General features: G+C 54.8%; 7 protein-coding genes across 7 annotated transcripts; 1 reads left to right on the forward strand and 6 right to left on the reverse strand.

The window, feature by feature from the left end:
• Positions 1-418: 418 nt before the first annotated feature.
• VTN31DRAFT_7309 (uncharacterized protein) lies at positions 419-2,210 on the reverse strand (the record flags this gene model as incomplete). The annotated part of the gene is made up of 4 exons (XM_069408016.1): positions 419-1,082; positions 1,135-1,528; positions 1,592-1,980; positions 2,053-2,210. 4 exons carry the CDS (start codon positions 2,208-2,210, stop codon positions 419-421), a joined length of 1,605 nt encoding a protein of 534 aa, XP_069257807.1.
• A 952-nt stretch (positions 2,211-3,162) lies between these two features.
• VTN31DRAFT_7310 (uncharacterized protein) lies at positions 3,163-4,490 on the forward strand (the record flags this gene model as incomplete). Its single annotated transcript, XM_069408018.1, has 3 exons — positions 3,163-3,244; positions 3,327-3,713; positions 4,303-4,490. 3 exons carry the CDS (start codon positions 3,163-3,165, stop codon positions 4,488-4,490), a joined length of 657 nt encoding a protein of 218 aa, XP_069257808.1.
• Positions 4,491-4,781: 291 nt separating this feature from the next.
• VTN31DRAFT_7311 (uncharacterized protein) lies at positions 4,782-5,613 on the reverse strand (the record flags this gene model as incomplete). Its single annotated transcript, XM_069408019.1, has 6 exons — positions 4,782-4,905; positions 4,964-5,021; positions 5,077-5,140; positions 5,191-5,199; positions 5,258-5,464; positions 5,560-5,613. 6 exons carry the CDS (start codon positions 5,611-5,613, stop codon positions 4,782-4,784), a joined length of 516 nt encoding a protein of 171 aa, XP_069257809.1.
• Positions 5,614-6,107: 494 nt separating this feature from the next.
• Positions 6,108-10,604, reverse strand: VTN31DRAFT_7312 (uncharacterized protein; the record flags this gene model as incomplete). The annotated part of the gene is made up of 4 exons (XM_069408020.1): positions 6,108-6,311; positions 6,373-10,052; positions 10,124-10,457; positions 10,512-10,604. 4 exons carry the CDS (start codon positions 10,602-10,604, stop codon positions 6,108-6,110), a joined length of 4,311 nt encoding a protein of 1,436 aa, XP_069257810.1.
• A 1,012-nt stretch (positions 10,605-11,616) lies between these two features.
• VTN31DRAFT_7313 (uncharacterized protein) lies at positions 11,617-13,053 on the reverse strand (the record flags this gene model as incomplete). The annotated part of the gene is made up of 5 exons (XM_069408021.1): positions 11,617-12,130; positions 12,190-12,470; positions 12,527-12,642; positions 12,701-12,868; positions 12,927-13,053. 5 exons carry the CDS (start codon positions 13,051-13,053, stop codon positions 11,617-11,619), a joined length of 1,206 nt encoding a protein of 401 aa, XP_069257811.1.
• Positions 13,054-16,306: 3,253 nt separating this feature from the next.
• Positions 16,307-17,266, reverse strand: VTN31DRAFT_7314 (uncharacterized protein; the record flags this gene model as incomplete). Its single annotated transcript, XM_069408022.1, has 1 exon — positions 16,307-17,266. One exon carries the CDS (start codon positions 17,264-17,266, stop codon positions 16,307-16,309), a length of 960 nt encoding a protein of 319 aa, XP_069257812.1.
• Positions 17,267-18,339: 1,073 nt separating this feature from the next.
• Positions 18,340-19,293, reverse strand: VTN31DRAFT_7315 (60S ribosomal protein uL2; the record flags this gene model as incomplete). Its single annotated transcript, XM_069408023.1, has 4 exons — positions 18,340-18,477; positions 18,531-18,616; positions 18,682-19,173; positions 19,245-19,293. The coding sequence occupies 4 exons, from the start codon at positions 19,291-19,293 to the stop codon at positions 18,340-18,342; spliced, it is 765 nt and encodes a 254-aa protein (XP_069257813.1).
• Between the last annotated feature and the right edge of the window lie 160 nt (positions 19,294-19,453).

Genomic DNA, 19,453 nt, shown 5'->3' on the forward strand with positions numbered 1-19,453 from the left:
CGGGAATGAATTCGGCACGGTCCAACAGGGTCGCATCGCCGGCATCGGAGATCCACCTGGGACAAAGTTAAACAGCAACAAGGCTTCATCGAAAGAGGAAGCTAATTCGTTAAAAAAAAAAAGGCCAATCAGACGAGTGGGATATCCTCGGTTTTTCTAGAAAGTTGGGGTTAGAACAGTTGACATGACTCAAACGGGAATGTAATCAAGTGTCAATATGTCATGCCGTTGCATTTGCTCTATGGCACGTGGAGAGAATTGGGAATGTCTGGACTCGGAATCTGGGGCTGAAACGAAGCATGTATGATGAATTCGCGACTTGAGTACTGGCCAATTCTGGTATCAATGCATAGCGTAGGTAATGTCCTACAATACTCCAATGTATATGTAATGCCCATCGTCGAGATCATAATATCCATCAAGATTGCCGCTGCGCCTGCTCCCACGCCGACGCAAAAGCAGCCGCCTGCTCAGTGGCCGTCGTCGTCGCCGCAGGCTGAGTCGGCTGCGTCGCCGGCGAGTTCCCACCCGCCTGCGCGGCAGGCGTCGACGGCGACGTGTTGGTTGTCGTCGTCGGAGGGATGGAACTAGGGAGGGACTGCAGGAGCCCCAGCTCAAAGTTGGAGCTGTACACCACCGCCGCAAACGCCTCGAGTTCGCGCACATTCTTCTCCATCGCGACGAGGTAATCGTTGGGCGGGTTCGGGCCGTGCCCGATGCTGTGTGCCTCACGGGTGACTACCGCCAGGACCGTGGCCAGTTTCGCCTTGGGCGGGCCGGGGACTACCGTGGCGACGGAGGAGAAGGACTCGGGCACTGGTGCAGGATTTGCGGAGGATTTGAACGCCTGCTGCGCGCATTTCCGGTCCACCAGCATGGAGAAGCCCTCGTTGTTGAGAAGGGTGAAGATGCGGGTGAATGTTGGAGACTCGATCAGGTCGGACGTCTCGTCCAGCAGGTGTCGCAGGTTCGCCGCCGTCTCTGGCGACGAGGGAGTGGATTCCGTCAACACTCCGGACTCTTGGAGGACGGTATCTTCCTCCTCACGGGGAGGGAGGAGGTACGGCAGTAGGTTATGCTCCCTAGCCCTCAATCAGCATGATCACATCAAATCATCAAAGTCAGATTGATTACCGTCGCTCTTCATCCGTGGCACCCTCAACCTTCGTGCGAACTTCCAGGATGAGCTCCGCAAAACGAGGGAGGGTGATGTCATCGCGCGGGTTGACGCTGCCAAACACCTCGATCACCGCCGCGCGGACGTTCTCCATCAGGTCCTTCCAACCACGGTGGAGCAGCCACCAACTGAAGGTGAGATATCGGCGATTGGTGTCAAAATCATTTCCAAACGCCTGCCCGAGCTCGTCGTCGTTATCTTCCAGGTGTATCGTGGACGTGTTCGAAGCAGGAGAGGCAAGGGAAACGACGCTGGAAAGGTAGTTGCGCCGACCCAGGAGGTTCAGCTGGATGCGGGTGAATAGGGTCAGAAGGGAGAGTGTGTAGATGAGGACAATCGATCTCGTTAGGGCTGTACCATCATTCCGTCAGCAACCAAATTCTCTTGCATAGGCCGACGACGATAAGGACAAACCGGTAATCTTCACGTCATTCCACAGCTGCGCCCGACTCCGTTTCGGCGGCTGCTGCTGCTGTTGCGGCTGCGTGCCATCCCCCGACTCCGCTGTCGGAGTCCCAGCCGACCCGGCGACCTGGCTGGCATGCACGTAGCTGTCCGTCTGCAGACTCGACAGGCTGCGCGTATCGCTCTCATCCACGACGCTAGCAGAGACGGAGCTGATTTCTGACCCGGCGGCATCGGAGCCACTCAAACGTGCCAACCGCTCCGCGCGTTTCCGCTGCAGCTCCTGCGTTAGCTCCTCAACGGGTAGGGCCTCGATAATGTTCTCCGCAGCCGTGGGCAGCAGCGCCAGCACGGTGAAGGTGCAATCGGCTTGGTTCTGTTCGAAGCGGCGGCGAAGACTTTACTTCCGTTAGCATTATTGATTGTCATTCATTTGATGGGGGGGGGTGCGGGGGGATAGGCAAACGGACTTTTCCTTTGCGATTCGATCACTACTGAGCCGCTCGCGTGCTTCGGAGATCTTGGACAGGACATACTGCCCGGCCAGATAACCGACGCCGACGACTCCAACGCCAATCGCGAGGCTCCTGCGATGGCGCTGGAACCAGCGTCTTGTGGCCCCTATCATCGTGCGATGGGAGCGATTGAATCCTGCAGTGTTTTTCGGTTGCTAGCTTCAAGGCATGGTACGGCATGCGAGCCGAGCTTAGCTGCGGGTGTACTGGGTATCCATCATGAATCAGCATTGGGGATGATAACGCCGGCGAATCATGAGCTTGATACTTTGATTACTCAGGAAGGTTTAGCGTGGAGGGTTTACCGAGTCACATGATTCTGTGCCTCGGCTGACCTATGAGGGGAGAATCATGCCGACTGCTCATATCAATCCGGTATACAAAGAGAGTAATACTACTACCTATTCTTGATAGAGAGATCTGAATGTTCAGTGAAGGTACCCCAGTCTGGCTTGTGAATGATTGCACTATATAATCCAACAGCATTATTTCGAACAAACCTGGATTCATACTTTGCCATGAACCAACACCGGACGAATCATCAACCATGGAAACATCCAGAGAGAACACAGTGGCGGACAACCCCAGACACTGCAAATGATTTGCCCGGAGAAAGCAATCCAGATCTGATCTATCAAAGAAACTGAACATTTTGGATTCAATCAGGAGGGGCGCCGCTGTGGCGGAGAAGAAAGGCTAGCAGCGGAGTTTGCCCCTCCAGACCAGTTCCCCGTCCGAGGCTGGGAATAACTTCTCCGTCCACCACTTGGAAAATATACCCACACCCAATACTGTACGGAGTACTTTGAACATGAAGGCCGTTCGACTCGATCCAATAGCAAAAAATGTGCCTATGAAACCGATGCCGCTGACACAACAACTACGACTCTGGACTGAAGGGCCTGGACACGATCTCCGGGGGAGCAAATAGCTCCAAGTCTCCAAAATTTTTCCTCCCCTCGTCCCCCTTTAGCATTCAACAAAACCTCTCCTCCAGAAGTCGCACATGTAAACCCCGTCCGCAACGGCAGGAAAATAAAGAAAGAAAAAAAAAAAAAAAGAGAAATGATGGAACCCCGCCGCAATCCCCCCGAATACTTTCTGGAAATCTTTGCTGATTCGACTGCCGTCAAGGACGTCCTCAAAGGTATGAACCCTTTCCCTCTTCCCATGTACGGGTTTTTTTTTTGTTTTTTTCTGGACGAATCCTAACAACCATGTGAATCAAGGAATCCTAAACCTAATCTTCTTCCACCGCTTCTTCCCCTCCATCCGCCCTCACACCATCGACGTGCTCCATCTCACCCTCCCCGCGATCGCCGACGTCGAGCTGGAAACCCTCATCGACGCGCGCGTCACGGCGCTGGTGCGGCAACATCTCTCTTCTCCTCAACCTTCTTCTCATGAAAATACCAACAAGAATACCGATCCTGGAAATGGCGTCCGCGGGCGGATCGCCGTCGAATTCCTGGAGAAAAAACGCCCAAATCGTCGCTCGGGGATGTGGGGGTTTGGCGGGTTAGCAGGGATTGGCGGCAAGGGCGCGGAGGAGAGTGAGTCGTGCTGGGAGATTTGGACGGTGGATGTGACGATTGCGACGCCGAGGACGGATTCGGGTATGTTTTTCTTTCCCCCCCCCCCCCCCCCCCCCCCCCCCCTTCCTTTGTGAACCCCTACCGTAAATCAAAACCAGTCTGTAAAACCACTCAATACTAATGATAATCGAGTCGTAGAATCGGAGACCCTCTCTTCGCGCTCGGTATCGGGTTTACCTCTGCTTTGTTACGGATTCAGCGAGATCGACGAGATCAACTACAACAGCAACAACAACAACGACAGAAACAACGGTGGGAGGCTCAAAATGATGCCGATGCTTCCATTGGGAGGATTTTGTCCACGGCAGGGGAGAGGATTGGGAGGTTGTTGAAGGGGGAGTATCGTGGGTTGTGAATGGTTTTTTTGCTCTTGTTTTTGTTTATTTTTTGGCTGCTGGGTTGGATTCCACGAGGCTGTACGGAATAATACATAATAGTTAGGTAGGCCTACCCCCATAAAAACTGAATGAAAGGATGCATAATCCTGTTCTAGGACGAGTTGAATGGGCTGCGGGGGGCGGGGGGGGTTTTTTTTTTTTTTCCCCCCCCCCCCCCCCCCCCTTTTTTTTTCGTCCCTGTTTCAAGGATCGTTGCTGATGCGAAGCAAAAGAAAGAGCCAAAGTCCGCCGCGCAATGGAGAATATGCTCCAAAAAGCCGCCATGAAGATCCTGTCCATCGTCAACCGCGACAAGGGTCATATCCCGCCGATTACCACGAGCGATGCCAATCCGTTTCCCTATCGGATTATCGTGAACCCCAGGCAGGAAGGCTGGGGGACGCGCATCGGGCTGTACTGAGGACTACAAAATTGCATACAACTTAGAATGAAAGCAAACGCTCCGAAGTAGTGACCCACGTCGGTTACAGGGCGGAATGCACACAACGACAATCCGAATCGATTTCGTTAAAGACAAACGCGACACACAACCGTCCGATCCAAACCGACAGCGATAACAACGTTCCCGGGCCGACAGAGAACACAAACTAACTCAAATAACCCTTCAGCGACATCCAACATCCGATCGGTCAACCTTGCGGACCGAAATCGATCCGCCTCAAAAACAGCCAGCGCGGTCTACGGGGCGCAATCAAGTCGAGTGCGGCTTGGTAGCAGCGTCAGCCTGAGCGCGCAGGTTGGCCGAAGTGGAACCAGCGGGGAAGAAGCGCGAGAAGATGGGGTGAATGAAAGAGTGGAAGACGATTTGAGCGCCGCTGGACGGGGGGGTGTCAGCCACTTCTATACTGCACCAGCCGATGAGAATGAACCTACTTGAACTGCGGCAGAGACATCCACAGAACCAGAATGAACTTGAAAATGTAATAGAAGGCTGTACCAGTCAGCAAGCCAGGAAGCGATGATCGAGCCGAAGCAGGGAAACATACGGAACCAGTAGGGAGCGCTAATCAAGCTCTCGACAACGGTCAAAAAGGCATAAACCACCCAGTACTAGACATATCAGTCCAGCCCTGACACATAATACAAATAGAATAACTCACAGTCAACCACTATCGCACAATGTCAGCATAGTCCACCTAAAAAAAAGAAAGAAAGAAAGAAACATACCTGCGTATCATCCGCCTTCCCCGTTGTAAACAGCGCCTGCAACGAATAATACCCCGGGATGATAAACCCAGCAAAATTCACCAGAAACTGGCCCGCAATGTTGAAGAACACCAGGAAGAAGTACACTCCGATCAGGCCCAGGACGGCATACACCTTGGGAATGGAAGTCTGACGTTCGAGCTGGTTGAGGATGGGGTATTTAGACAGCTAATAAACCAGAATCAGTATTTTTGTTTTCTGCCATTTACTTGGAAAAAGGGGAAAAGGAAAGAAAAAAAAAGGGTATACAGAAGGTACATTACCTCCTTGTCAAGCTGCGCTATCTGATGCTGAGCGCGGTCCTGAAACGTGGCCATCTTGGTTCAAGAAGGAGAAGGGTGCGGGACTCCCTTGACGTTCTAACTGCGGTGTGAACAATGGCTGTATAGGGGGAAGAAAAAAAGGGTATGCTCTTCTGAGAAAAGAGAAAAGAATCAAGATCCAACAGAGTGGAATGAATAATATGTAGTGTAGCTCGGGATCTGTCGGTGGTTGGGAAATAGGAAAGCTGGCTGGACCAAGCTTCGTGAGTCGGTGACGCACGGTGGAGCTGATTACGTGAGCAAGGAATGACGTTTCCGAATGTTCTCAGAAACATAAAGGCACTTTACTTGGCAAGTAAAAGTTCGCATTCATCCATGCAAATCTCTGAATCATAGAATAATAACTAGTTAATTGGAGTTGACGAATCAATTCATGCTACCGTAATACATATCCGAATCAATCAAACCAGCCGGCCAACACCAGCCCAAAACAACGCCAGTCATGTAACGAACAAACAAACACAAGCGAATAATCCGTACAACTCCCATCATTCCTCGTCGCTCATGCGCTCTCCATTCGCGGCATTTGTATTTTCTCCCTTGTTTGCGCCGCTAAACGTCAGCTTCAGCCGAGTCTGTCCGCCCGTTGCAGCGCCCGAAGATGCCCCGTCGGTCGCGGGCTCACCGTCCTCAAAGTTGGCAAACTTGGGGTGGTCCGCCGTCTCCTTCTTGAGCTCCGCAATGCAGGTTTCCTAATCGAATAGTTAGCATCAAGTAGCAGAGACGAGTAGTGAGAAAAAAATTTGTACATACCTCTATCTTGTTGGCGTAGGAATAAAGAATACTGCCGTCCTCATTGAACGTCCGCGCGTTCTCGCACATCAGGTGAATGTCATCCCGGAACTCCCGCGCACTCTGGTACTCTTCCCGATTGATCTTCTTCTTGATCGTGTCCATCGCAATCGGCTTCTGGATGATGGTGTAGTACTCCGGGTACACTGAGCGCGACGGCGGCTTGATGAACGGCTCGATGATGGACCGCACAACCGGCTCATCGTCGCTGTCGTCCTCCTCCGGGGGAACTTCCTCCGAAAGATCCATGAGCTTCTGGTACACGGCGTTCAGAATGTTCTGCAACGTCGCCCGGTCCTCCGGACTGAGCGTGTCCACCACCTTCGGCGGCTTGCCTCGCTTCCGCTTGGCCGCCGGCGTCCCATCTGCCGAGTCGTCGGCCTTGCGCTTGGGCCCGGGCTTGCGCCGCTTCTTGGGCTGCGGAGTTTCGGACCCAGAGGCCTCCGGTGACGAATCCAGGCCACTCAGCTTCCGCATCTTGCGCTCCTTGTTCTGGCGACGGCGCTCCAGCTTGGCCTCCTTCCGAGCAATGGCATCCTCGATCGTGTCATCGTCCGCGTCGACGGCCATGAGCCACTGCTCTTCCGTCAGGCCGTCATCGTATCGCGTGACCTTGCGCTCACGCGCTCCCCGACCGGCGAACTCATCAATCTCGGGCTCCGCAGGGTTGTCTTCCGTGAGGTAGATCTCGGGCAACTCCTCATCGCCCATCAGTCGCGGGAGCGGGCGGCCGGGCCCATACGGATCATTCTTCATCCGCTCCTGATCGATTCGCTGGAACACGGCCAATTCTTCCTCAGACCGAGCCATCACCTCATTCAGATCGTCATCATCCATCTCATCCTGGTCGTCGATCTGGTCGGCCGTCTCGGCGCTCTCAAGGAGCGTCCGCAGGAGTGCGTCTCGCTCCTCGTTGGTAGACTTGTTGTCGAACTTGCCGGCCTGGATGACCTTGCCATCCATGTCCAGCTTGAACTGCGCACGCTCCAGAATCTTTTCCTCGACCGAGTTCGACGTGATGAGACGTAGAATCCGGACCTCATTTTTTTGGCCGATTCGGTGCGCTCGATCTTGCGCTTGTAGATCCTGATGCGGGTTCCAGTCGGAGTCATAGATGATGACCGTGTCGGCGCTCTGCAGGTTGAGACCCAGACCACCAGCTCGCGTCGACAGTAGGAAGCAAAAGTACTCCGAACTGGGATCGTTGAACAGCTTAAGCAGATCTGACCGATCGTCGGACTTGGTCGAACCGTCCAGCCGCAAGTACTTGAGTCCGCGAAAACGAAGGAAGTCCTCCATGATGTTCATGATCTGCGTCATCTGGAAGAACATCAAAACCCGGTGGCCCGTGGCCTTGAACTTGGGCAGGATTCGGTCCAGCAGTTCGAACTTCCCGGCTGTCCGCCAGATCAGATCGTTCGTGGCGCGGCCAGGGTTCATTTGATCCTCAACGGGCTCGAAGACAAAGGGATGGTTGCAGAGCTTCCGCAGCTGCATGAGCATGTTGCTCAACCCACGCATGCCCGTCTTTCCTCCCTTGCCGTCGCTGACGACCATCTTGTTGTGCGTCACCAGCTGCTTGTACAGCCGGGCCTGCAGGGCCGAGAAGCGGCATTTGATGACACGCTCTTGCTTGTCCGGAAGATCCTTCTCAACATCCTTCTTCAGACGGCGGAGCAGGAACGGCCGCAACACCTTGTGCAGACGACGGATGACCAGCAGTTGTTCTTCTTCGGTCAGATCCATTCGGTCTTGACCACCGGTGTTGGCAAATGGCGTGTTGAACCACTCATCGAACGATTTGACCGATTTGAAAATGTTGGGGAGGACGAAGTTCAACAGAGCCCACAACTCCGGCAGGTTGTTTTGCAGCGGAGTACCGGTCAAGATGAGTCGGTAGCGGCTGGTGTAGTATTGCGTCAAAGTGCTGCTGAGCTTCGACTGCGAATTCTTCATCCGGTGGCCCTCGTCGACGATCATGTGTTGCCACTTGATCTTCGACAGCAGAGGACGGTCCTTGATGATGTACTCGTATGTGGTCAGGAGGACTTGGAAATTGCCGTAGCGGATCTGTTGCTGTTGCTGCTTTCGGGCATTGGGCGGTCCCTTGTATACAACCTTAGTCACGGAGGGCGCCCACTTCTCAAACTCGAGCGTCCAGTTGGTCAGCGTGCTCAGAGGAACGATCACCAGGAACGGCCCGTTGTTCTTCTTGACCTCGATCAGGTACGTGATCAGACTGATCGTTTGGATGGTCTTGCCGAGACCCATCTCGTCGGCCAAGATGCCGTTGAGATTGTTGTTGTACAATGAAATCATCCATTGGAGACCCTTCAGCTGGTACTCTTTCAGGGTACCACCCACCAGAATCGAAGGCTGCTGAGTTATTTCCTCCTTGATCCGGTGGGCGACCTGGTAGTAGTCGATCTTGCCGCCGGCGCCGCCTTCTTCGTCCTCCTCCGCGTCGCTGTCGGACGAGTCGACTTCGAAAGTCTCGCCATACCGTTCGGCATGACTCTTTTGTTCGGCCTTGACGGAGGCGGCCAGTTGTTTGAGGAAGCCATCGGTCTGCTTGAGCAAATGGGAGATACGCGAGTCCTTGGCTTGGCCGAGCAACTTGAGGTAGGTCTCCTCATCGTTGGCCTTCAGCGCCTGCAAACGCTGCTTGGCTGTCCGTTCGATGCGCTTCTGCTCCTCGCGCTCCATCGTCTGGTGGTGCTGCATCATCATGCGGCCCAGCTTCTGCAGACGGGCTCGCTGTTGCTGGCCGGCCTGGAGGACGTCGGCGCTGTGCGAGAGGATCGCCTGCAGCTGCTCGTCCTGCTTCTTCTTCTCCCGAGATTCTCGAGCAACGCGCTGCTGGTTCTCGAGTTTCTCCGTGATGCGCGCCTCACGATAGGACTGCTTCTTCATGCGTCGGTGGAGGGCGCGATTGGCAGTAATTCCTAGATTGTCATAGTGGAACATCTCGTGTTGAAGCTGTCGGCGCAGGAGCCGCTGCTTGGGGAGCAAGTTCAGCATCTTGTACTCAATGAGAGCCTTGAGCTTGAGAGAGTCGTCCGGAACCGCGTTATCACTGGACGACGCATCCCAGACACCAATGTTGGCCGGCAGCTTGGCGAGCTCTGCCTTGCGCGCGGCAATCCGATTGTACAGCGCGAGTTCCTGGTCCTCGCGGATCTGCTCCAGATCGATGCCGACGGGGAACAGACTGGGGATGCGAGGGCGATTCGCCCGCGACGCATGTTCCGCATAGCTGATGGTCTTGGGGAGGATATCATAGGGCGACTTGAAGCTATCATACCAATTCCTCGACAACGCGGCTTTTGCGTCGGCAGCAGACTCAGCCCCCGCCTGGGCCGCATTGTCGGCCGTCCCATCAGCGCCGGTGGCTGACTCGGCGGAAGGTGTCTGGGCCTTCTTCGCACCGAACAGCTGCATCTGGATCTTCGGGGGAATCGCGAGGTTCTTCGCCAGCATCTTGTACGCGACGATCTGGTTCCGCAGCGTATTCAATTGCTCTTGTGTGAAGCTCGGGGGCGCCTGGAGACCCGGCTTGGCCATGGGGGTCTGCTGTCCCCCGGCGACCGACTGGCCACCGGGCGACGCAGCCGTTGGAGACTCTGGCGCGGCGGCGCGACCTAAAATCACAGCAAGTGGAATGTCAGACTGCTGCGCGCGACATTGCTTTGTGGCATATCGGTCCACATACCATTCACCCCGTTCGGACCGCCGTCCGGCGCGGCGCCGTTTGCCTGCTGCTGCTGCTGCTGTTGCTGTTGCTGTTGTTGTTGTTGTTGTTGTTGTTGTTGCAATTGCTGTTGTTGTTGTTGTTGTTGTTGTTGCAATTGCTGCTGTTGTTGTTGTTGTTGCAATTGCTGCTGCTGTTGTTGTTGCATTTGTTGCTGGCGCTGTTGCAACTGCGCTTGTTGGATGCGCTGCTTATGGTAGGCCTGCTGCCGCTGGACGGCCGCAAGCAGGTTGTGGGCCTTGAGGTACTCGGGGTCGTCATGGCGCACACCCTGCTCTTGCATCTGACGGAATTTCTGCGCATCACTGTTAGCCCTGTGACTCTCGGACAGATCGGCGCGCGGACGTACCTGGTACACCTCCTGGATATGCTGCTGGGTAAGATTGGGGGGCAGGCTCATGCCGCCGGGGCCCGGATTGGGGCCGGGCTGCATCGACGCCATGCTGGAGCGATGCGATCCGCTCTCCACGGACTAAGCAAGCATGTGAGAGCGGTCTAACCCGGTAGAGCGCGGCGCGCCCGCGTTGACAATCAACAGCGAAAGGATTCCCGGAAAAACAGAAGACGCGCCGTGCCGAAATCCGACCAAACGCCGAAAAAAGAGGGAAGACGGGCAATGGCGGATGGACACCTCAGGCGCCACTAGAGACGAGAGACACGGGGAAGGCGCGAGCGGAGTTGGGAGGGAAGCGGGAAAGCGCGATCGGCGGCGGGCAACCGAGGCAGGCGCAGAAAGGAAAAAAAAAAAAAAAAAAAAAAAGTACTTGAAGCGCAACCAAAAAGGAAGGAACAGAGGGAGTGGCCAAAAATAAGGCAGCGACGACCGGGGGGCCCAAAGGGCGGGAGAAAGAATTGCAAAGGGCCCGAGAGCGCGTGGGAAGGCGCGTGGGACGCAAGCTCGGATGAAATGGGGATGGAAAGAGCGGGTGTTGCGATGCTCCGCGGTGGTCGGTGGCCCTGGTTGTGCCTGTCAGAGGGCGAAGGACGGGCGGGCGAAGGTTGCAAAGAAAGATTCGCCGCTGGGCACGTGATTTCCTGACTCAGCCACTGGGGTTAGCGGCTTGGCGGAGAGACTTTGGGTCAGCCAATGAGCGGGCACAGGTTTCTCCAGGAGAGTTGTCCAATCATCAGCGACACCAGTTGACGCGAGTTTCTACCAAGGACTGAGCTGAGAGCCTGAAACCAAGGAGCAGGGCCCAAACAAGAAATGACTCTGGTAGCTATTCATACAGGGCATGTAAAAACAAGAATTGCAGTAGTGCTAAAAAGTCATCGTCGAATCATACACGCATCGCAGAGCAAGGCCATGTTCGTAACAATACTACTTTAGCCTGAAAGATAGTACCGTAACCCAGTCAAGCCCGCTTGACACGAAGACATCGAGAAACATCATCATAAGTACCATACCAAAGACATAGCAAATAATCAGCGTATCGATAGTTCATCAGAGCGCTTTATACGGCCCTCTTGATCGGCGGCGGCGGCGGCGGCTTCTTCGCGCGGGAAGGCAGCGGAGGCGGAGCCTTCTTGCCCGCGCCTGCAGAATGGAGCGTGGTCCAGCTCGGCGTGCGGGACACATCGCTGCTCGATGTCGAGGGAGACGATGTGTGGTCGTCATGAGGAGTGTCCGTGTCATCCGACGGGTCGGCAAAGGTGTTCTGAGGTCGGCTCGAGCAACGAAGAGATCCTCCAGCCGAGCGGATCGGCATCCTCATCGAATCCGACGGCATTCGGCCAGCCGATTCGCTGAAAGGGCCCTCCTTGCGCGACACCAACGTGGACCAGTCCACGGTCGAATGGCGATGATGCGACGGCCAGTCCCCGCGGTGGATGTCCTCCCAGACGTTGGTCGACGAACTCCGGGTGTGCGAAATGGCGGGACGCGAGCGTGGAGCCTCCTCGACGGAATCATGTCCGGCAACGTTGGGTCGAGAACGGGACCCGTTGGCTGCTTGGGAGCGAGCATGACTGGACGGCCAAGGCGAGTCAACCCTGAACGCAGCTCGAAAGTTTCGGGGTATACTTACGAGCTCGGCAACTCCTTTCTCAACTGCAGCAAGACCTCGCGGCAGCGGTCATGGTAGTTAATCTCAGCCTCGACAAAGGCGGTCAGGTCGTTCAGGACGTTGACTTCGGCATCGCGAATGTCCTGCATCCGGCGATAGACGTCGTCGTTGGCCTCTTCATACTTTGCCTTTTGTGTTCGCAGTTCCTCCTCCAGACGGAAGTCCTCCTTCTTCGCCTTCTGAACTTTGGCGAGGGAAGCGTCATAGGCCAGCCGGCGACTTTCGAGCTTCTTCCGGGCTGCCTGGACGTGACTGTCAGCTGGTGTTCGTGTGGTCCACGGCTGGCATGGATACAGACCTGGTACTCCTTCATTTGGGCAAGAGACCGTTCAAGACCCTCAAGCCAGCTCGAGGTCGCCTGCGACACATAGTTTTCTTGCATCAAAGCGAGCCGCTCGTGCGCCCGACCGCACACTGCACAACTGCAGTCAGCATCCAACAACGACAGCCCACCAAGCAGTCTCGCACTTACAGATCAGGATCTGGCCAAACTGGGAATCTTGGTCAAACTCCTCGCCATGGGTGACCATGGCGCTGCCCAAGCGTGCAATCGGCAAGGTCCTCTCCTTGTCGTCGCCTTCGCTCCGCTTGGAGATGGCCTTGATGTATCCCGTCGTGGACTTGTATATGCGATCCATCCCTGTGGACATCTTGTGAGCCGACCGCCGACAACTTTCTTCTGGAAACAAGCTGCTCACCTTCATGCCTGCGGTTCATTTCCGCCTCCAATGCTTTGAAGTCGTTCGAGACACTCGTCCGGGCCTCGCCGCCCATACGCTCCCCTGCCCATTGTTTGAACCGATCCAACTTCCTGTTGACGTTCATCGTGCCGACGAGTCTTCAAATGTCCGTGAAGCAACGAGCGATCGAGGGTTTCGTAGTAAGGGAATCTGAAATCGATGCAAACTCGATAGGTTTGCGATTCGAAGAATGAAAATGCTCTGGCATATGCTTCCCACCCCTGTTGAGTCAGTCCCTTGGGGCCTGATATCAGAGGGACAGTCCGAGTAATTAATGATAATAGTACAATCACGTACGAAGCGCCGACTTCGCCTTGCCCCTGTCGGCCGAAGGGGGATATGTTTGCGAGTTAGCTATGATCCTCCGGAGCTGATACAGTAGGAATATATTCAGTTGTTTTAGGTCTGGAACAAACCAGGGACCGGTTGGTTACAAGGATGTCTTGGGTTGTGGCTGTTTCAAGTGGTTCAAAGGATCCAGCGCTATTGGGGAGGAGTTGCCAACTCCCAACAGTAAGCATTTGTTATTAATAAGTCCTCCGTTCACATTGATATTGGATGACAAGAAAGCTTTCTGGAAACGATGATTGATTATGACAGACAGCATGTCTGATAACTAGGCCACCGCGTTCGGCGGATTCCACCAACATCCCACCTGGTGGCCACCTCAATTAAAACCACCCAGTCTAATTGGCTCAGTGAGCTATATTGACGTATCCGGTTAAAAGCTTGCCAAGACTTCACTGTGATGGCTGGAAATTGGACAACAGTCATAGTATGGGTGAGTGTTAAGAGGACCCAATCGGACTTGGCTATCTCGAGTTGTTCCGCTCCGAGCGCCATGTCTCCTCACCTTTCCATGCGAACCCCGCGTTGATGTTTGGAAAAGACCGGCCGTGCTAAGAACGGCTCAAGTTGCCTGCTTTGTTTCCTTCCAGCAATTCCCAGTGAACGCAGCCCGTTCACTCCGGTTTTATGGGTCGTGCGAGTATCGTTGCCATCTTCCAGGATCCCGCTCGGAACGGGACAGAGCACTGCATTGGTGTGTTCATAAAGGCCGTTTGAGCTCGTTCGAATTTTTGTTTCGGATGGCGCAGCCGGTGCTCTACGCAGGGCATTCCTTGTCGCCGTGATCTTTTCTGGCGCAGTACCCGCAGACAGACTCAAGAGGTCCCGTTGTGACAACGAAGGGGGAATACCTCGCAATCGGCAAATATCACGGACACAAGGGGGTCGAGTTCCATACATCGGCTCCGTACGGCAAGGGTCCGATACTCGTAAGTCAGAGCAGTACGAGGACCCGTTCGAGATCGTGAAGAAGGTTGGAAACAGCGATTGACTCGTTCCTCTTAAGATACACCCGATATTCTCACCGGACAAGCTCGACGTGCAGCCAACGACCCTCTATCCGGCCAATCAACAGAGTTTCTGGAGTCAGTTCCGATACACGGAAAAAGAACGAATGGGAGGTCAAAATCCTGGCGTCTCGCGTGCACCAAGGGGAGCTGCAATACCGGGCTAAGTGGCGTGGTACCGATGAGGATCAGAGGATGTGGTTCCCAGCCCGCGACTTCAAAGCGCGCCTCACAAGATCCGCGATTTCCACAGACAATGCCTTGACAGCCTGGCCCACCAAAACGTCTGGACGAGTGGCTACGCGCCTGGGAAGCAGGAGACGACTTCCCTCCGGATGTCCCAGAGGATGATATCCCGGCATGAGGGTATGCCACGGTTTCGGAGGGGGGTGATGTTAGAGCCCGCAGAGGTTTCTGCCTCAGGCTGTATACATATGCCGTCTATCTAGAGCAGGCCATGCTCCGTATACCAAGGACAAGGGAGGAACAGTGATTTTCACCGCGCACAGGATGCGAATTCGAGGAGTTCTCTTCTTCGGTATCGCCGTGATTCGTGCAGTAGAAACTACTGCCCAGTGCCGTGATTGGTGCAATGAAAGATCTCGCCTGTGTGCGGTGATTGGTGCAGTGGAAATCATCCCCTAGTGGGCGTGAGTCGTGCAATGGAAGCCATCGACCAGTGCCGTGGTTCGTTCCATGGAAGCCATCGGTCAGTGCCGAGAAGACTCAGGTGAGGACAATCAGCAAGCCCGATGCCCGTGGGACAAGGGTGTACTAATAGGCTTCCAGGTTGAGGACTTTGTCTTGGGCACTTGGACCATTGTCTCCGTCATTGTGTCAGTTTTAGAAAGACTTGTATGCAAGGCCCAGAAGCCTCTGGAAGATGCCCATCGAGCCGTCCACAGTGGTGCATCGCTCATCTGGACCATCTCTTGGGACACATTCGCGAGCGCGAATTTATTTTTCGAGGATTACTTGGGTGCAGTGTCGTCATACGCACTCAAAATCGTGGGAAAAAGAAAGAAATGGGAAGATTGATCAGTGACACCCAGTCCCGTTTGCCGCCATGTACTGGGAGATTCAGATCCCCCAAGGGACTTCCGCGCAGACATACATTCCGGCAGAAAATTGACTACCGCCACCTTATCAAGGGAGCCTATTCATTTCTGTGGCCGATCAATCATCAACAGGTCGAGTCTACTCGGCGTTTGAGCGACTAGAGCATCAGATGCACGGGGCGGAAAGGAGATCACCCAGGCCGGGGTCATAACAGACTATTATTTCGTCTGGTCCAGCCTCTGTCCCCACGGCATGTAGAATGATCTTCCTAGATGAGCTACGTAGAGGAGTTCTACGAGTAGACCTAAGAAGCAGCCTAGGAGATCCGGATACAGACAGTTGCGTGGAAGGAGAGGAAAGGAGGAGAAGTGGAAGTTTAGCGCGGGGCATTCACTGATGATTATGTAACTTTGGCCCAGTGTGGGTCAAAGGGCACCTGGACACCAAACCCAAGTCGGCATAGTCAGGGTCGGGGGGAAACTGCGGCGTCGGCTAATGATGTCAGTGTCGGAAAGGGCTCGACTGTGCTCAGCGAGCACTTCTCACAAGTCAAAGTCCCCTTCATCACTGGTCAGATTCATTGTCTCCTGACTGTCTCTCTGATAGCAAGAGAGAACCCCCCCCCCCCCCCTTCCCAACGCCTGAGTCTACTAGTGTAAAGAAGAACATCCTAGGTTAACCTACCATGAAAGCCTTTCTTGTCCGCAGTCGTGGTCATTCCTATACATTTTTGCAGCACAAGTGGCTAAATGCAGTAGTTTTAAGTACATTCATTGATGATGTCGCAATCCCAAGCGATAAAAAAGGTATTCATGTCCATAACCGACCATAACGCCGTGAGATCAACATCATAAACCCCCGCCCAATGAATATTTCCCAAACCAAACCATTCCAGTGGATACTCCCGAACCCGAAAAAAACACTTCACTCGGACATCGTCGGCGGCTGCGGAATCAACCCCCCAATCACGTCGACATCCACGCCAATGGTGGCGGAAGGGGCATCGGAACGCTCCTGCTCCATCAACGCGTCGAACTGGTCCCAGTCGATGAAGTCGTCGAGGGTGAAGCAGCTATCCGCGCCGTTGGTGGTGGTGGTGGCGTTTAGTGTAGGAGGAAAGGTCTGGCTGTCGGCCAACGAATGATTATCGAAGGAAATCGAGTCTGGGGCGGCCAGCGGCACCACCGGCGGACTGCAATTACTATTACTGCTTGCGGCGTAGTCGGGGTGGATCTGATCCTGGTCCTCGGCCAGGTCGGTGACGGGCGTGATTGGACTGGCGGATGCGGACGAGTCCGTCGACGCGGACACGGACGCGGACACGGACGCGGAGAGAGCCACCGCTGATTGCGGCGGCGATTTTGTGGTGCTGAGGGCGGCCTTGGCCAAATCCGCCTTGACGGCCTTCGCGTACTGAACGGGCGTCACGCCCGTGATCTTCTTGAAGACGCGGTGGAAGTGGCTCGGGGTGAGGTTCGCCTCCGCAGCGAGGTCCTGTAGGCGCGGGATCTGGCCCGAAGCGACCATGGCCATGGCGATGGTCCGGCGCGCCTGCTGGACCACGCGGGCCTGCGGGTTATCGCGCACCAGCAGCTGCGGCTGGCAGCGCTTGCAGGAGCGGTACCCGGCCATCTCGGCCTCGGCGGGCGTGTCGAAGAACTCGACATTGGCGCGGCGCGCAAGCCGTCCAGGGCAGCATGGTCGGCAGTAGATGCGTGTCGACTTTACGCCGTACACAAAGGAGTTGTTGTTGGCGTCCCGGGCGACGACCGCCTTCCAGCGCTCGGCGGCCGACGCGGAGGCCGACGAGGAACGGGAGGAGGAGGTGTTGACCGCGGCGTGGTGCGGGGTCAACGGCAGATAGCTTGTTGGAGTCGAGGTCATCCTTGTCGCTTCGCCATGAGGGGTGGACCGAGGGAGAAAACTGCGCTCGAACACGCAGTCTAAATATTTCGGTTTTCTGTTTTTAATTCCTTTCGTCTACCCCCTTATGTGAATGTGGATGACGGACAACCCGGCTATCCGTATTCTATGCTTGCACCAGCGAGAAGTCATGGGCTGCAACCGCCCGATGACATTAGTAGAATCAAAAAGGGAAATTTAGAAAAAGGGGAAAAAAAAACACGTGCAAGCACAAGAAGCGTGCGATTCCGACAAAGGGTTGTCCGGTCCATCAACTGTTTTATTCGCAGACGCGATTTTCTTGGTGGCGTGGCCGAAGGGAGTCACGTGTGCCAAGATTCCGTGTTCCATTCCGCTGATTGGTCAGTATGGCAGCAATGACCAGGACCGCGGAAGTTCTTGGACCTTCCAGAAACGGATCGTCAGACTTGGGACTGCGGATGGACGGGCCGGGGGATTATCCGGCCTGGATTCTGGTCCGGGCAAAAGTCAACTGGCCAAGAGTCCAGATCAGATGATCGGAATAGACGGCAGTAACAGTCGGTTATTATGCCGTCAACTGGTCTGAGTGTGCTCAAATCCCAATTGGCCAATAGGTAGTTGAACTCGTGAAGAATATTGTATCCAATCGAATGCAGGTAAAACTTGGGCAGTAGATACAGTTGTTACTTGGATGGTTGATCTGATTGACAATCATGGCATTGTCAATGTGCAAGCATGACGGCCTGTCCCATATCTGTAGAACGTAACTTCTCTAGTAGCCAAACCTAGAGGCATGAAGAAACCAAAGAGTTGCTGACATCAATGGCAAACATACTCGGAAGCTGTACAGAGCTTGCTCACGGAGACGAACTAAAAGCCCATTGCATTCCGTGGAGTCCAGCTACAGCTTGTATTCAGAGCTGTCGGCCATTCCTAACCCGTACTCCATCTAAGGGTCGAATGTACATACGAGGGAATCCCAATGAGGACTGGAACTCTGCAAGGCTTGAATGAATCGTACTAGTATTGCATTTTTAAAACCCATAACCACAATATCATCCCACATGGCCCATCTATTCCTTGGTCTTCTGGGTACCACGGAGCAGACCGGTTCTCCGGGCAGCAATAAGACCGACTTTCTGACCCGGAGGAGCGTACCGCGACACCGTCGAAGCCTTACCAATGTGCTGATGGTTACCACCACCGTGAGGCTAGAAATATCGTTAGCACCGCTAGGATAGACAACACCCGCAGAAGCACGTACATGATCAACAGGGTTCATAGCAACACCACGAGTGCGAGGCCAGCAGTTGCGCTTGGCCGCGAACTTGTGCTTAGCACGGGACGCCTCTGTATTACGAGAAATCAAAATCAGTATGCATCCACGACGTAGGGTCCCCGACATGTAGACGTACTCAGCAAAGGCTTGTCGGTACGGCCACCACCGGCAACAATGCCAACCATGCCTCGAGCGCTGCTCTTAACCACCTTCTTGGCACCGCTGGGCAGCTTGATCCGAGTGATGCCCTCCTCCGGATTGTGACCGATGACCGTCACGTAGTTGCCAGAGGTCCGGCCGAGCGCACCGCGGTCCCCGATCTTCTCCTCGACGTTGGTCACGACGGTACCCTCGGGCACGGAGCCCAGGGGCAGGATATTGCCGACGGTCAGGGAGGCGTTCTTTCCGGCGTAGATGAACTGGCCCGTGTACATGCCCTCGTTGGCAATGAACGTCTCGGTGACCTTCTTGAACGAGTACGGGTGCCGGAACTGCACCTTGGCCAGGGGCGCACCCCGGCCGGGATCGTGGATGATCTCCTTCACCAGCCCGCGGATGTAGCCATGTCGCTCAGCGTAGTCGAGGGTGCGGAACTTGGCGGGAGACTTTCGCAGGTTCGTGTGAGCCTCTGGGGAAAGCAATGGATCAGTATCATTTGCACGCGGAATTTCTGCTCGGTCGGACTGCGGTCGCACTCACGGAAAACGGATCCACGACCCTTCCTCTGGCTGCGGATCACGCGACCCATGGTGGCTGTCTGCGGGAGATCAGCGTATGACTTTTTCTTCGCTTGGGAGGAGAGTGTCGAGAATCTTACCTAGAGTTGGGGCTACACTTGACGGTGAAATCACACACACACAAGAGTAGAGATTTCAATTGAAGGTGTGTGGGCTTCAAGGCGGAATCGC

This window comes from Thermomyces dupontii (assembly GCF_041956625.1).
Source record: "Thermomyces dupontii strain NRRL 2155 unplaced genomic scaffold VTN31scaffold_9, whole genome shotgun sequence".
NCBI lineage: Eukaryota > Fungi > Ascomycota > Eurotiomycetes > Eurotiales > Trichocomaceae > Thermomyces > Thermomyces dupontii.